General features: G+C 40.8%; 1 protein-coding gene across 4 annotated transcripts in view; it reads right to left on the bottom strand.

Moving 5' to 3' along the window:
* The window catches only part of LOC124616014, a 217,171-nt gene that overhangs the window by 85,347 nt on the left and 116,640 nt on the right, over window positions 1-15,184 (bottom strand). Inside the window, exon 4 of one of the 4 annotated variants that reach the window (XM_047144267.1) lies at window positions 13,702-15,078. The exons of 1 other annotated variant lie outside the window; for it this stretch is intronic. In XM_047144267.1, the coding sequence (XP_047000223.1) occupies window positions 13,702-15,078 (1,377 nt within the window). The remainder of the gene's footprint in view (window positions 1-13,701; window positions 15,079-15,184) is intronic. 2 more of the 4 variants (XM_047144349.1, XM_047144426.1) reach the window with 2 other exon arrangements.

Genomic DNA, 15,184 nt, shown 5'->3' with positions numbered 1-15,184 from the left:
GCTGTTGGTCATAATGTTCTGGCTGATCAGTTTTTGTAGTACCATGAGTTCTCCCCACATTCTGCCTTTCCTGTACAGAGCCCTTAAACTTACCAATGATATACTACTAGTCAAGTCAGTGAGTGATGATAAATAAGTCCTGTATTTCCTGTAGAGGAGAAAGGATCCACTGGAGTTTTTAGTTCTTGAGGGACATTTGATATATCTCGTACATGCTTACCAGTAGCCTGTCCAAAACACCCATTCACAGCAGCTTCAGACCATGTGACAGTACTTTGCGTGATTTCAAACTGCGTACGAATGATAGCTAGTGTATTCTGTGCCCAACAACAACATTCACATGCAGACTGTGTTGTTGGTACTGCAATGTTGTTCTGTACAGTAAACAAATAACTTTAAGTTTGCTGATCGTCTTTCAGTGTCTTGATCTGTTACCAAGGGTGAAAACATTATTTTAAAAACTGAACAAATAAACATCTGATAAGTTGGTTTGTGCTGTAACAAGACAAATACCTGGGTGAAATTTACTTATTCCCTGATGCTACTTGTAACTTAGGGATGTGGACTTTTATTTAGTGAGCCTATCCTCGATAACTAATTCATGTAGGTAATGTTCCACTACTGAAAAGGCTGTTGCCCCTCTTCAGGAACCATACGTTTGTCTGGCCTCTCAACAGATACCCCTCCGTTGTGGTTGCACCTACGGTACGGTTATCTGTATCGCTGAGGCACGCAAGCCTCCCCACCAACGGCAAGGTCTATGGTTCATGGCGGGGAGGGGGCGGGGGGGGGGGGGGGGAAGGGGGGGGGAGGGGGCGTCACCCTGTATGTCCTTTCAAAATATGAACCAAATCAGGTTCAGTGACCTGAATTATAACAGCTATGTGCTTTCCTTTTAATTTATTTTTGTGTGTGAATGGTGAGTAGTAAGTCATGAAACGAGCTAGTTCATTCCAGTGAGTGAGCAATTCTGACACTATCTCTGAAAAGAATAGTTTTCCCCATCTCCAAAAGAGATGAGTTACGATCTACGTTTGTTTGCAGCTTTTCTAATAGTATAAAGGATGTAACGGATTAATTGGGCCAAATACTACAATGGCATTTGCCCATATTAGAAGGTAATGTTCTTGTTCTTTATTCTGTCCACATCCCTAAGTTACAAGTAGCATCAGGGAATAAGTAAATTTCACCCAGGTATTTGTCTTGTTACAGCACAAACCAACTTATCAGATGTTTATTTGTTCAGTTTTTAAAATAATGTTTTCACCCTTGGTAACAGATCAAGACACTGAAAGACGATCAGCAAACTTAAAGTTATTTGTTTACTGTACAGAACAACATTGCAGTACCAACAACACAGTCTGCATGTGAATGTTGTTGTTGGGCACAGAATACACTAGCTATCATTCGTACGCAGTTTGAAATCACGCAAAGTACTGTCACATGGTCTGAAGCTGCTGTGAATGGGTGTTTTGGACAGGCTACTGGTAAGCATGTACGAGATATATCAAATGTCCCTCAAGAACTAAAAACTCCAGTGGATCCTTTCTCCTCTACAGGAAATACAGGACTTATTTATCATCACTCACTGACTTGACTAGTAGTATATCATTGGTAAGTTTAAGGGCTCTGTACAGGAAAGGCAGAATGTGGGGAGAACTCATGGTACTACAAAAACTGATCAGCCAGAACATTATGACCAACAGCTTACTATCAATAATAAGGCATGCAATCTATTCGATTTTGACCGAGGGCGGTTGTGATGGCCAGGAGGCTCAGCACAAGCATTTTGGAATCTGCACGACTTGTCAGGTGTTTGAGGAGTGCAATGGTAAGTGTCTTCAATATGTGAGAAAACCAAGGTGAAACCATGTCCAGATGTTGTGGGATTGGGCAGACACCCCTCATTACAGATGTCAGACGTCATACGCTGGGCAGACTGGAAAAAACATGACAGGCAGCAAACTGTGATGGAACTAACATCAGACTTTAATGCTGGGCAGAGTACAAGTGTGTGTGAACAAACAGTGCACCGAACAGTCCTAATGATGAGCCTCTGCAGCCGATGGCCCACCTATATGCCAATGTTAACACCACAACATTGGCAACTTAAACTGAAATGGGCATGTGAGCTTCAGCACTGGACACTGGCGCAGGGGCAGGGCATTGCAAGGTATGATGAATACTGATACCTCTATCATGCCGATGGGATTGTGCGAATCCGTCATGTTCCAGGGGAACAGCTCCTTGGCACTTGTACTGTGGAACAGAGACAAGCTGTCGGTGGCTCCATTGTGCTCTGGGGAACATTCATGTGGGCATCCGTGGGTCCAGTGGAGCTCGTGCAAGACATCATGACAGCCAAGGAATATCATACACTGGTCGAGACCATGTACACCTCTCCATGATGATCATGTTTCCCAATTGCAGTGACATTTGTTGACAAGATAATGCACCATGTTGCTAGGCCATCAGTCAGATGAAGTGGTTCAAGGAACAGAGTGGCAAGTTCCAGTAGACGCGCTGGCCCCCCAACTCATCAGATCTGAACCCGATCGAACACATCTGGGGTGTGATGGACTGTGCCGTCAGAGCTCATTGGCCACTCTCCCTGGAATTTGCGGAAATTAGGTGACTTGTGTGAGCAGATGTGACCTACCAAGGCCTTACTGCTTCCATGCCATGATATGTCACTGCTGTTATCCATGCCACAGGTGGACATGTCAGCTACTAGGTAAGTGGTCATAATGTTCTGGCTGATCAGTGTACATTCCCTTAACAAACAAGTCTGAGGTGCTACATTCCTCTGAAACTGAAAGTGTGCCAGTGCAACACAGTTCACCTGAGAGGAAATACGTGTGCGTTTGAGTGTGAGGGGCAAAGTGGGGGCAGGTGCAAAAAAGGATAAAGATTTGTTGTTAATCATCGACTGTTCACATGTATGGTGAATAATGGTCCCTCTTAGGGAAATGGCAACAGGTTTCACCATGAGTCCACCAAATGTTGCCACTGAAATGAGGTTGGGTGGGAGGAATCACATCAAGCATGTCAAAGAAGATCTTACAGAACTCAGTAAGGGAACAGCGTGAAAGCAGCAACAGATTTCGGAATGAATGATGCCTGTTGTTGGGCTCTGAGGTCATACTTTTTATTATTTCAGTGACTATTGGAGAAGACTGATCTCGCTCAAGGATATTTCAAAGAAGTTAACAATGTCCACCATTGTTCCCAGAACAGAGGTTATTCCAAAATTTTCTTTTCTCCCCCAATTATATTCAGTACTTCCTCATTAGGTATGTGATTTACCCTCCTAGTCTTCAGCATTATTCTGTAACACCACATTTCCAAAGCTTTTTTCTCTTCTTGCCTAAACTGTTTATAGTCCAGGTTTCATTTCCATACATTGCTACACTCCAGACAGATACCTTCAGCAAAGACTTCCTAACACTTAAATTTATATTCGATGTTAACAAGTTTCCCTTCAGAAATGCTTTCCCAGCCATTGTCAGTCAACATTTTATATCCTCACTTACTTCAGCCATCAGCAGTAATTTTACTGCTCAAACAGCAAATCTCTCATTTCCTAATCTAATTACTTCAACATCACCAGCGTAATCTGAATATATTCCATTACAATTGCTTTGCTTTTATCGGTATTTTCTTATATTCTCCTTTTAACACTCTTTATTCAATTCAGTCACTCTTATAAGTCCTTCTGTCTTTGATTGATTAATTGATTGGGGCAGGGGGGGGGGGGGGGGTATGAGACCAAATGGCAAGGTCATCAATCCCGTTTTCTGTCTCTGACAGAATTACGATGTCATCAGCAAATCTCAAACTTTTCACTTCTCCCTGAACTTAAATTTCTCTGACAAATTTCTCCTTGTTTTCCTTCACAACTTGCCCAGTGAGCAGATCTCACTCCCTTTTCAACAACTGTTTCCCTTTCATGCCTCTTGACTCTTGTAACCGCTGTCTGATTTCTGTAGAAGTTGTGAATAACCTTTTCTTTGCTGTATTCTACCCTTGCTTCCTTAAGAATTTCAAAGAGTGTATTTCAATCAATATTGCCAAAAGCTTTCTCTAAGTCTACAAATGCTATAAACGTGGATATACCTTTTCTTAAGCCATTTTCTGAGAGAAGTCGTAGGGTCAGTATGGACTCGCATGTTCTTACATTTCTCCAGAAACCAAACTGATCTTTCCTGAGGTCAGCTTCTACCAGTTTTTCCACTCTTCTGTAAATAATTTGAATCCATATTTTGCATCCATGACTTATAAACTGATAGTTCAGTAATATTGCAGGAGCCTTGTTTCCACTTAAGTATTTCAGTGCTCTGTCAAATTCTTCTTGCAGTATCCTATTTCCCGTCTCATCTTTATCTATTTCCTCATTCCTTTCCATAATATTGCCTTCAAGTTAATTTGTTCGTACATTTCAGCATTCCCTTCAATGTTTAGTGCTGGTTTTGCATCTGAGCTCTTGACTGTCATACAGCTGTGTTTCTTATCTCCATAGGTATCTATAATTTTCCTATAGGTAGTATGTATATTTACCCTAGTTATACACACTTCTAGAGCATTGCATTTGTCCTCTAGCCATTCCTGTTTAGCCATTTGCAGTTTCTGTCAGTCTATTTTTTAGATGTCTGTGTTCTCTTTTCCCAGGTTCGTACACTGCATTTTTATACTTTCTTCTTTCGTCAAGTCTCAAAGTTACCCATTTGTCTTGTAATATATTCCTTTCCCCTGTTTCAATCAATTGTCGTCTAATGCTCCTTTTGAAACTCTCAACACCCTCTGTTTCTTTCAACTTACCCAGGTTCCGTCTCCTTAATTTCCTACCTTTTTTTGCAGTTTCTTCAGTTTTAATCCACAGCCCATCACTAATAAATTACTGTTGAAGTCCACATATGCCCCTGGAAATGTCTTATGGCTTAAAATCTGGTTCTGAAATCTCTGTATTATGATTATATAATCTCTCTGAAACCTTCTGCTGTCTTCGTCTTTTCCACATATGCAAATGTCTGTCATGATTCCTAAACCAAGTGTTGGTGATGATTAAATTATGATCTGTGCACAATTCTACTGTGCAATGTCTTAGTCCATTCTTTTACCACATTCCATATTCTCCTACCATTTTTACTTTTCTTCCATTTCCTCTCCCTTAACTATCTGAATAATTTCCTTCACTGAATCATACATTTCTTCAATCTTTTCATCATCTGTAGAGCTAATTGGCATATAAGCTTGTACTACTGTGGTGGGTGTTGTCTCATGTCTATATTGGCTACAACAATGCATTCACTGTGCTGTTCATAGTAGCTTACATGCATTTCTATTTTCTTATTCCTTATTGGACCTACTCTTGCATTAAGCCTGTTTTGTATTTATAACGCTGTATTCCCTGACCAAAAGCCCTGCCATCAAACTTCACTAACCCCCCTATACCCAACATTAACCTGTTTAATTCCCTTATTAAATTTTCTAACCTACCTCTCCAATTAAGGGATCTAACATTCCACACTCTGACCCATAGAGTGCCAGTTTTGTTTCTCCTGATGAAAACATCCTCCTGAGAGTCCCCACCCAGAGATCTAAACACGGGATTTTTTTAGCTCTGGAATATCTTACCCAAGAGGATACCATGACCATTTAACCACATAGAACAGCTGCAGGCCCTCAGGAAAAGTAACAGCTGTAGTTTCCCCTTTTTTTCAGCCATTCGCAGCATCAACACATTGGTTGATGTTACATGGCCAGATCAGTCACTCATCCAGACTGTGCCTTTGCAATTACTGAAAAGGCTGATGCCACTGTTTAGAAACCAGATGTTTCTCTGGCAGCCTCTCCACAGATATCCCTCCATTGTGATTGCACCTACAGTATGGCTATCTGCATCACTGAGGTACACAAGCACCCTATCTCAGCAAGGTCCACGGTTCACTGGGGGTGTTGCAAATTGTTTACAGAAGAATGAAAAAGCTAGTAGAATTTGACCTTGGGGAAAATCAGTTGGCTTTGAAGCTTAAAAAAGGCAAGCCGATTTTTATAGCATTTGTAGAAAGCTTTTGGCGATATTGAATGGACTATACTCTCTTACATTCTGAAGGTATCAAAGATAAAATACATGCAGCAAAAAGTTGTCTCAGGTAGTACAGAAAACAGACAAAAGTTGTAAGAGTCACAGAACACAAAATGGATGTAATAACTGAGAAGGGATGAAGCAGTGCTCGGCTGCTTTATTTTCTTCGTTTGTTGTCCTCGTGTTGATGTGCTGTGTAGCTACATTGGGTGAAAAATGGGTTGTGGATTCCGACACTGACTACTGTAAATAATGTAGCCGACAGATGCACAGTTGTGTTTCACAGTCTTTTACTTTCACTTTTCACCCCCCCCCCCCCTCCCCCCCAATAATATACAGTTATTTGGCCAGTGCACTACTGTTCTAATTTCTCATATGCCTCATTAATAGTTAGCAGGTGACCAACCACATACTGCTAAAATAGTTTCCTGTTGTACATCAATGAAAGATATTAACTAGGAATTGTCAAAATAAATTGGAAAATCAATTATATACATAAAACTCAGCACAAAATTAGTTCTGGTGTTATATTCTTTAATACTAAGGGCCAACCTTTCTCTTTTATGAAAATGCAGGATTATATTCACATATGTTAATGATAAGTAGTTAAAATTTAAAAAACAAATTTAAGGAGGCAGATGGCAAAAGGGCAAGAGGGGAAGTAAAAATATCCCAGCTTGCTTTGTCACAGGGACCGAGGCAGAGTTGTAGATTACCCCAAAGTTATTCAATCTGTACACTGAGCAAGTTGTAAAGAATATCAAGGAGAAATTTTGAAAGGAGATTAAAGTTCATTGGGGGGGGGGAATTGAAATTCTATGCTTTGCTGGCAATATTCTAATACTGTCGGAGATGGAAAAACACTTTGAAGAGCAGCTGAATGGAATAGATAATGTCTTAAATGACAGTTATAACAAGAACATTAACAAAAGTAAAACAGGATAATGGCATGTAGTTGAATCAAATCAGGTGATACAGAGAATAAGATTAAGAAATGACACACTAAAGGTAGTCAACCAGTTTCATTATTTGGGCAGAAAAATAACTGATGCTGGCCGAAGCAGAGATGATATAAAATACAGAATACAAATATTGAGGAAAGCATTTCTAAAAAATAGAAATTTTTAAAGAGAAATTTGTTAACACTAATATGGACCTAAATGTTAGGAAGTCTCTTCTGAAGGTATATGTCTGGACTGTAGCTTTGTACAGAACTGGAAGATGGATGATAAACAGTTCAGACAAGAAGAAAATGAAAGCTTTTGAAACTGATACTGTGGGAGAACACTGAAAATCAGATGAGTAGATGGAATAACTAATGAGGAGGTAATGAACTGAATTGGAGAAAAAAGAACTGGAAGAACTAAAGGAAGGAATCTGTTGGTAGTACACATACTGAGGTATGGTAATGAAGGGGAACATGGGGGCTAAAATTTGTAGAGGGAGATCAAGGCTTGAATACTGCAAGCAAGTTGAAATTCTTGTAGGTTGCAGTAGTTGTGCAGAGATAAAGAAGCTTGCACAGGGTTGACTACCATGGAGAGCTGCAACAAACCAGTATTCAGAGTAATGATGATAACAACAACAACAACAACATCAACATTGAAAAGACAGGCTAATGGTAAATAAGAGGTGGTGTATTCACCATATGAATCAAGAAACTGAGATCGATCTAGTTAGATACTGAACCTGATTTCAAATTCACTCGGGAAAGACGCAATATCACGGGCAAAGTGAAACTTATGATTTCTCTATCAATCAGCAAACTCACCAGCAGATGAAACCAAAACTTTTAGAGAAAATTTCAGCTTGTTAGTACTTCTTACCCAATCATGGTATCATTGGTGGAGGCTTTAAATTATCTAACAATAAACTGAGAAAACTGCAGTTTTGTAAGTGATGAGCATAAGACGCCCTGTGGAAAAATACCAAACACTTACTCTGGAAATTAAAGTGAACAATAAGCTCACCATATAAAAAATTAGTCACCCCAGTGGGCATGCACAGAGGAATCGTCAAGTCTTTCCAGAATGTCATGTGCTCGACTACATGTATACTGCTTCTAAATGAGCATAAGGTAGTAGCAAGCAGTGAAATATCTATGTTTCAAGTGTACATTGTGTGTAAATACAAGTAAATTTAAGGACATGACATAACGGCAGAAAGGGGAAATCATGTTTGAACATGCCCGTGGCCATATGGTGTGTGAAGCTGCTAGATCTGGGGATGTTTGGTGGCAGACTGTTCAGTGTATCTACACGCAGTGGTGTAACAAATGTAGCACGAAACACATTACAATTACGGTCGACAACAGTGTGATGGGAACTGTATGCAATGAACATTTGGAGTTGGTCACCTTGCAAGAGGCCATTGCTTACATAGGCACACAAAGACAACAGCAAAGTTCATTGTGATGGAACAATATGTGACTAGTTTTCTGAACACTCTCCCACCCCATTACATCTTGACTGGCCTGCAAAATCATCTGATTTGAATCCCATAAAAAATCTCTGGGATATGTTGGACAGCAGGTAAAATACCGACAGCAGCATACCCACAATTTGGTGATATTTCACGACCAGATCCTCAGAAAGTGGCTTAACCTGTATGCGACATACCTGTACAATTTTGTGGACTCATTTTCTAACCAAATCCAGGTGGTTGCCACGACCAAAGGGCAAAATTACACTATATTAAATGTTGTTTGTAACTACTTCTATGAGGGTGACTATTTTTTTTTTTTTGTCCAGTGAGCTTAGTCTGGAAATCACACATGACATAAATATATTCTTCTAATGGCAACAAAAAGACATAACCCTCCGAGGCTGTCTTCCTTTAAATTGGTATCAATGACAGAGAGGCAGTTGAAGTAAAAATGATTATCAATATGATTATCAATATACATACTGTACCTAAAACAAGTAGATAGATTAACATGTTCATTTAACTAGGTAAGGTGTCAGATAAACTTCAACTATTTAAATCTTGGCAAGATCGTATACATCACTTTTAGAAAAAAAAATAAAATGAGATCGACAGGAAGTGCAAAATGGCTAAGCAGGGATGGCTAGAGGACAAATGTAAGGATGTAGAGGCCTATCTCACTAGGGGTAAGATAGATACCGCCTACAGGAAAATTAAAGAGACCTTTGGAGATAAGAGAACGACTTGTATGAATATCAAGAGCTCAGAAAGGTGGAAGGAGTATATAGAGGGTCTATACAAGGGCGATGTACTTGAGGACAATATTATGGAAATGGAAGAGGATGTAGATGAAGATGAAATGGGAGATACGATACTGCGTGAAGAGTTTGACAGAGCACTGAAAGACCTGAGTCGAAACAAGGCCCCCGGAGTAGACAATATTCCATTGGAACTACTGACGGCCGTGGGAGAGCCAGTCCTGACAAAACTCTACCATCTGGTGAGCAAGATGTATGAAACAGGCGAAATACCCTCAGACTTCAAGAAGAATATAATAATTCCAATCCCAAAGAAAGCAGGCGTTGACAGATGTGAAAATTACCGAACTATCAGCTTAATAAGTCACAGCTGCAAAATACTAACACGAATTCTTTACAGACGAATGGAAAAACTAGTAGAAGCCAACCTCGGGGAAGATCAGATTGGATTCCGTAGAAACACTGGAACACGTGAGGCAATACTGACCTTACGACTTATCTTAGAAGAAAGATTAAGGAAAGGCAAACCTACGTTTCTAGCATTTGTAGACTTAGAGAAAGCTTTTGACAATGTTGACTGGAATACTCTCTTTCAAATTCTAAAGGTGGCAGGGGTAAAATACAGGGAGCGAAAGGCTATTTACAATTTGTACAGAAACCAGATGGCAGTTATAAGAGTCGAGGGGCATGAAAGGGAAGCAGTGGTTGGGAAGGGAGTAAGACAGGGTTGTAGCCTCTCCCCGATGTTGTTCAATCTGTATATTGAGCAAGCAGTAAAGGAAACAAAAGAAAAATTCGGGGTAGGTATTAAAATTCATGGAGAAGAAATAAAAACTTTGAGGTTCGCCGATGACATTGTAATTCTGTCAGAGACAGCAAAGGACTTGGAAGAGCAGTTGAATGGAATGGACAGTGTCTTGAAAGGAGGATATAAGATGAACATCAACAAAAGCAAAACAAGGATAATGGAATGTAGTCTAATTAAATCGGGTGATGCTGAGGGAATTAGATTAGGAAATGAGGCACTTAAAGTAGTAAAGGAGTTTTGCTATTTGGGGAGCAAAATAACTGATGATGGTCGAAGTAGAGAGGATATAAAATGTAGGCTGGCAATGGCAAGGAAAGCGTTTCTGAAGAAGAGAAATTTGTTAACATCCAGTATTGATTTAAGTGTCAGGAAGTCATTTCTGAAAGTATTCGTATGGAGTGTAGCCATGTATGGAAGTGAAACATGGACGATAAATAGTTTGGACAAGAAGAGAATAGAAGCTTTCGAAATGTGGTGCTACAGAAGAATGCTGAAGATTAGATGGGTAGATCACATAACTAATGAGGAGGTATTGAATAGGATTGGGGAGGAGAGAAGTTTGTGGCACAACTTGACCAGAAGAAGGGATCGGTTGGTAGGACATGTTCTGAGGCATCAAGGGATCACCAATTTAGTATTGGAGGGCAGCGTGGAGGGTAAAAATCGTAGAGGGAGACCAAGAGATGAATACACTAAGCAGATTCAGAAGGATGTAGGTTGCAGTAGGTACTGGGAGATGAAAAAGCTTGCACAGGATAGAGTAGCATGGAGAGCTGCATCAAACCAGTCTCAGGACTGAAGACCACAACAACAACAACAACAACAACCCATATACCAGATATATTTGTAGCTATACGAACAATGAACACAGTCATTGTAGAAGAAGAAGGAGGAAGAACTTCTACATTAATAAACTACAGCACAACATGTACAAAATGTGGCACAAATATTAGTGTCCAGATACTCAAGAATGGCATATTAACTGAAATTGGTGGTGGTAAAGCAAAAGCAAAAATTCTTAACTGCATTTTCAAATGTTCCTATATAATGGAGGATCCAGAAGTACTGTCCCAGACTAATCCTTGTACCACTGCAGAATGTGTGGTATAGATATTAGGGTCAGCAGCACTGAGTTCCCATCTGTGCAATTCAAAAAACTGGTGCCGGTAGGAGGGATCCAGATGGCACAGGCTGTGAAGCTGTCACTGAAGTGAAATACATTGTTTTGGGGAGCATGTTCAGCAACTAGGTGGTCCAGCTGTCTCTTGCCCTCAGTGTATCAATAGCCATCCATGCGGAGAGACAGTTTATTAGTTGTCATGCCCACATGGAAAGCAGCACAGTGGTTGCAGCTTAGTTTGTAGATCACATAACTGCTTTCACAGGTAGCCCTGCCTTTCATGGGGTAGGATATTCCTGTGACCAGACTGGATCAAGTGATACTGGGAGGATGTATAGGACAGAACTTGCATCTGGGTCTACTGCCTCATGGCACATATCCCAGCAACAGACATAGATGCAAGACCTGTCCCACACATCCTACTCCCAGCAGCAGCAGCAGCACCACCACCACCACCACCACCACCACCATCCACTCTATCCCAGTCACAGGTACCTCCTGCCACATCAAAGGCAGGGCTACCTGTGAAAGCAGTCATGTGGTCTATAAACTAAGCAGAAATTACTTTAGTTTTTTACATGGGTATGAATGGCCACTGACAAACTGTGGCCACGAGACAGCTGGACCACCCAGATGCTGAACATGCTGCCCCATGCTATGTGATTCACTTCAATGACTGCTTCACAGCCTGCATCATCTGGACGCTTCCTATCAACAGCAGCTGTTCCAAATTGCACAAGTGGGAACTCGCCCTATAATATATCATACATTCCCATAACCCCTCCCTTCCCCCAGCCTCAATCTTTTCTAGTCCTGTCCAACTACCTATCCTTTTCGCTGCTTCCACTCCTGTACTAGACAGCCTTCTGCTCCATCACTGCACCTGCCAACCTTTTTCCCTTACTTAAGTTCTCCCCTTTCCAGTTCCCCTTCTGCCCTACTCCCAAGCCCCACAAACCTCCCAACTGCACCAAGCAGCCCTTCCTATCCCTACCATACCCCTGCACACTCCCACAAGCAAAGCTACACCTTTTCCCACCCGTACCCTGCTATCCCTCCCCCTCCCCACCCAAGCCCCATCCTTACCCCCACCAACCATGCAACATTTGTGGTGTCACCGCCAGACACCACACTTGCTAGGTGGTAGCTTTAAATCGGCCGCGGTCCATTAGTACATGTCGGACCCGCGTGTCGCCACTGTCAGTGATCGCAGACCGAGCGCCACCACACGGCAGGTCTCGAGAGACGTACTAGCACTCGCCCCAGTTGTACGGACGACTTAGCTAGCGACGCAACACTGACGAAGCCTCGTTTATTTGCAGAGAAGATAGATAGAATAGCCTTCAGCTAAGTCAATGGCTACGACCTAGCAAGGCGCAATAGCAATTGATAGTTATCGTATGAAGCATGTCTCATCAAGAACGATGTATACAAATGATGGATTAAAGTTAAGTATTCCAGCAGCTACGTACTTTTCTTTATAGCATTCATTCCGTATCCTGTTTCAGACCTCACGCCATCCTGCGTGAGCTTATAGCGTGCATTTCGGCCTTCTCTAGCAATATAACAACATTAATTCTCCAATTAGGCACTGTTGCAGACCACAGTCCAGTCTCAGTGACAAGGAGACAGTAATCTTCTTCTTCTTCTCTCTCTCTCTCTCTCTCTCTCTCTCTCTCTCTCTCTCTCTCTCTCTCTGTGTGTGTGTGTGTGTGTGTGTGTGTGTGTGTGTGTGTGTGTGTGAATGTGCGAGTGTTATCTACTTCAAAAGAAGGCTTTTTGGGCTGAAAGCTTAAATGTATAGCAGTCTTTTAATTGTGCCTGTCTGTGACTCAATATCACTTCTATATGGTGAGTAGCACTCTATTCATATGAAGGTGAAATGATTTGGCAGAATAATGAACGGTGGCTGGAAGGGTTCTTCAAGGACTTCCCATTAGTGTAACTACTTTTTGAATTGTTTTTATAACCCATTTACATCTCAACAAAAATAGAATCCCTCGCATATAGATAACCCTGATTGAGCTGACATGAAACTGGTGCCCAAAAGGTTGCATGCTAATGCAATGCTTACTTTAACGTCCATTCACCACTTCAGCGCAATATACATATTACACAATTTGAGGGCTGCATTGAGCTTTCTATCTTCTTGGGATGCAGATGGTTAGAAGTAACGAAAGAAAAAAAAAAAAAGAAAAAAAAAAAAGAAAAGAAAAGCACACTACTCCCTTCTACACATACCATTTGATCACTCAGAATTACTTAAGTGTGTACAAAAAGCAAATTGATGTTTCATTATTTTGCCACATTTTACAGTACATTTCAAGTGCCAGAAACAACACACAATCATTGTCTATTTTCCAGACCGTATTTCCTACAAAAATAATATTCTTTGTGTATAATGTACACATCATTTAAGATCTACCTGCAATTGACACTTTAGGCAAATAAATCACATATAATGAGAAAAAAACTTGCATAGATATTCTAATGGCTTATTACTTACCCCCTCTTACTGCAGATGTATCTGTCAAGGCATTCATTTCTTCTCCCAGCAAGTCACCACCAGCATCAATGAACGTAGTCTGAGATCCATTCTGCAATACACATGTTGCATTATCAGATTCTAACACAGTCTGCGAAAGTTCCCCCTTTTCCTCATTTTCAGTCTTTTTCACAACAGACTTGTTGTTACATGCACAAACAACCCATGAGCTTACAGGTCTTTGTACCTCATTTCCTTGAGTGCACTCGGTTGAATGTGGATCCGGGGTCACACACGGTGTCCTTGGGAAAGAATGCAGTAATTTAAATTTTTTATTTATATTTTTGCCAGTTGCAAGAATCAGCTTTGTTGTGGAGCAGGAACGAGCAGAATTACACTGCATCACTTTTTTATTCTGTAATTTCACATTCTTGTGTGCATTTGCCTGAGAGGATACTGCATATGCTGTCTTAGGCTGCACTGATGGCTGAAGACACAATGATGACTGGGATTCATGATGTAACTTTAATGCAGGTTGATACTGCATATGAGAATTTGGCCTTCTTAAAAATGATGACTGTGAAGATGATGCCACATGAGATGGAAACTGTGACACTGACATAGTTTGAGATTGTGATTGTTTGTTTGGTAGTGACTGGAACCCCTGCATTCTCTCCTGAGATTGATCTTGAGTACATGTCTGTGTTGGTGATTCTTCCTGCCTCCGCTGTAAAGGCAGCTGACATCTTGGGTAAAAACTTGAATGGTTTTCTACAGGGTCTTCAGTTTCTATCATTTCATTTTTAACATCCTGCCTTGGTAAACTAATATCTAATTGAGAAGACTCTCGAACCTGTAACCCCTCTGACTGAACTCTTTCTGCAGTACTTTGAGAGTCATAGACAGATTGATTGGCAGCCCTAGTGCATACTGACTGCATACAAACATTTGGATCAAATTGTTCTTTCTCAATAGGTCCACAACACGATAAAGTTCTCTTCCTCTTCATGTTTGTTGTGGCAAGGATTCCATCTAGTGTATCCTCAAAAGTATTGCGTTCTATCCTACGTATTGACTGACAAGCAGCTGGGTGAGTATTTTCTGTTTCACATGGTAATCTACCTGCAGGTTGCTGAGATGTAGAAACTATTGTAGAGACAGGACTCTGCTGCATTGGCCTCTTTATACCCTGATTTCTTCTGCATATGTAATTACCTCCTGAAACACGTGAAGAAACAGTTGTTTGTTTTACGGGCAATGTGCTGCTTGATTCAACAGGTCCTCTCATTAGAAAACATTCCGAATAAGATGTCCGAAGACTATTCTGGTTTCTTGAAGCACTGCATGGAGTACTCATTTCTTCTGTTGTCTCTGCCTCAACTACAGGAAGAATGCCACCTGTCAATTTATTTTATCTTTATTGTGTATACGATACAGAAATTATGTTTTTTATCTAAATTAAGAAAATGTTCTTCCTCATATAATACATATGTTGAGAAAAAAT

This window comes from Schistocerca americana, chromosome 1 (genome assembly GCF_021461395.2).
Source record: "Schistocerca americana isolate TAMUIC-IGC-003095 chromosome 1, iqSchAmer2.1, whole genome shotgun sequence".
NCBI lineage: Eukaryota > Metazoa > Arthropoda > Insecta > Orthoptera > Acrididae > Schistocerca > Schistocerca americana.
The sequence above is the reverse complement of the archived record's forward strand: the minus strand, read 5'-3'. Positions and strand labels throughout refer to the sequence as shown.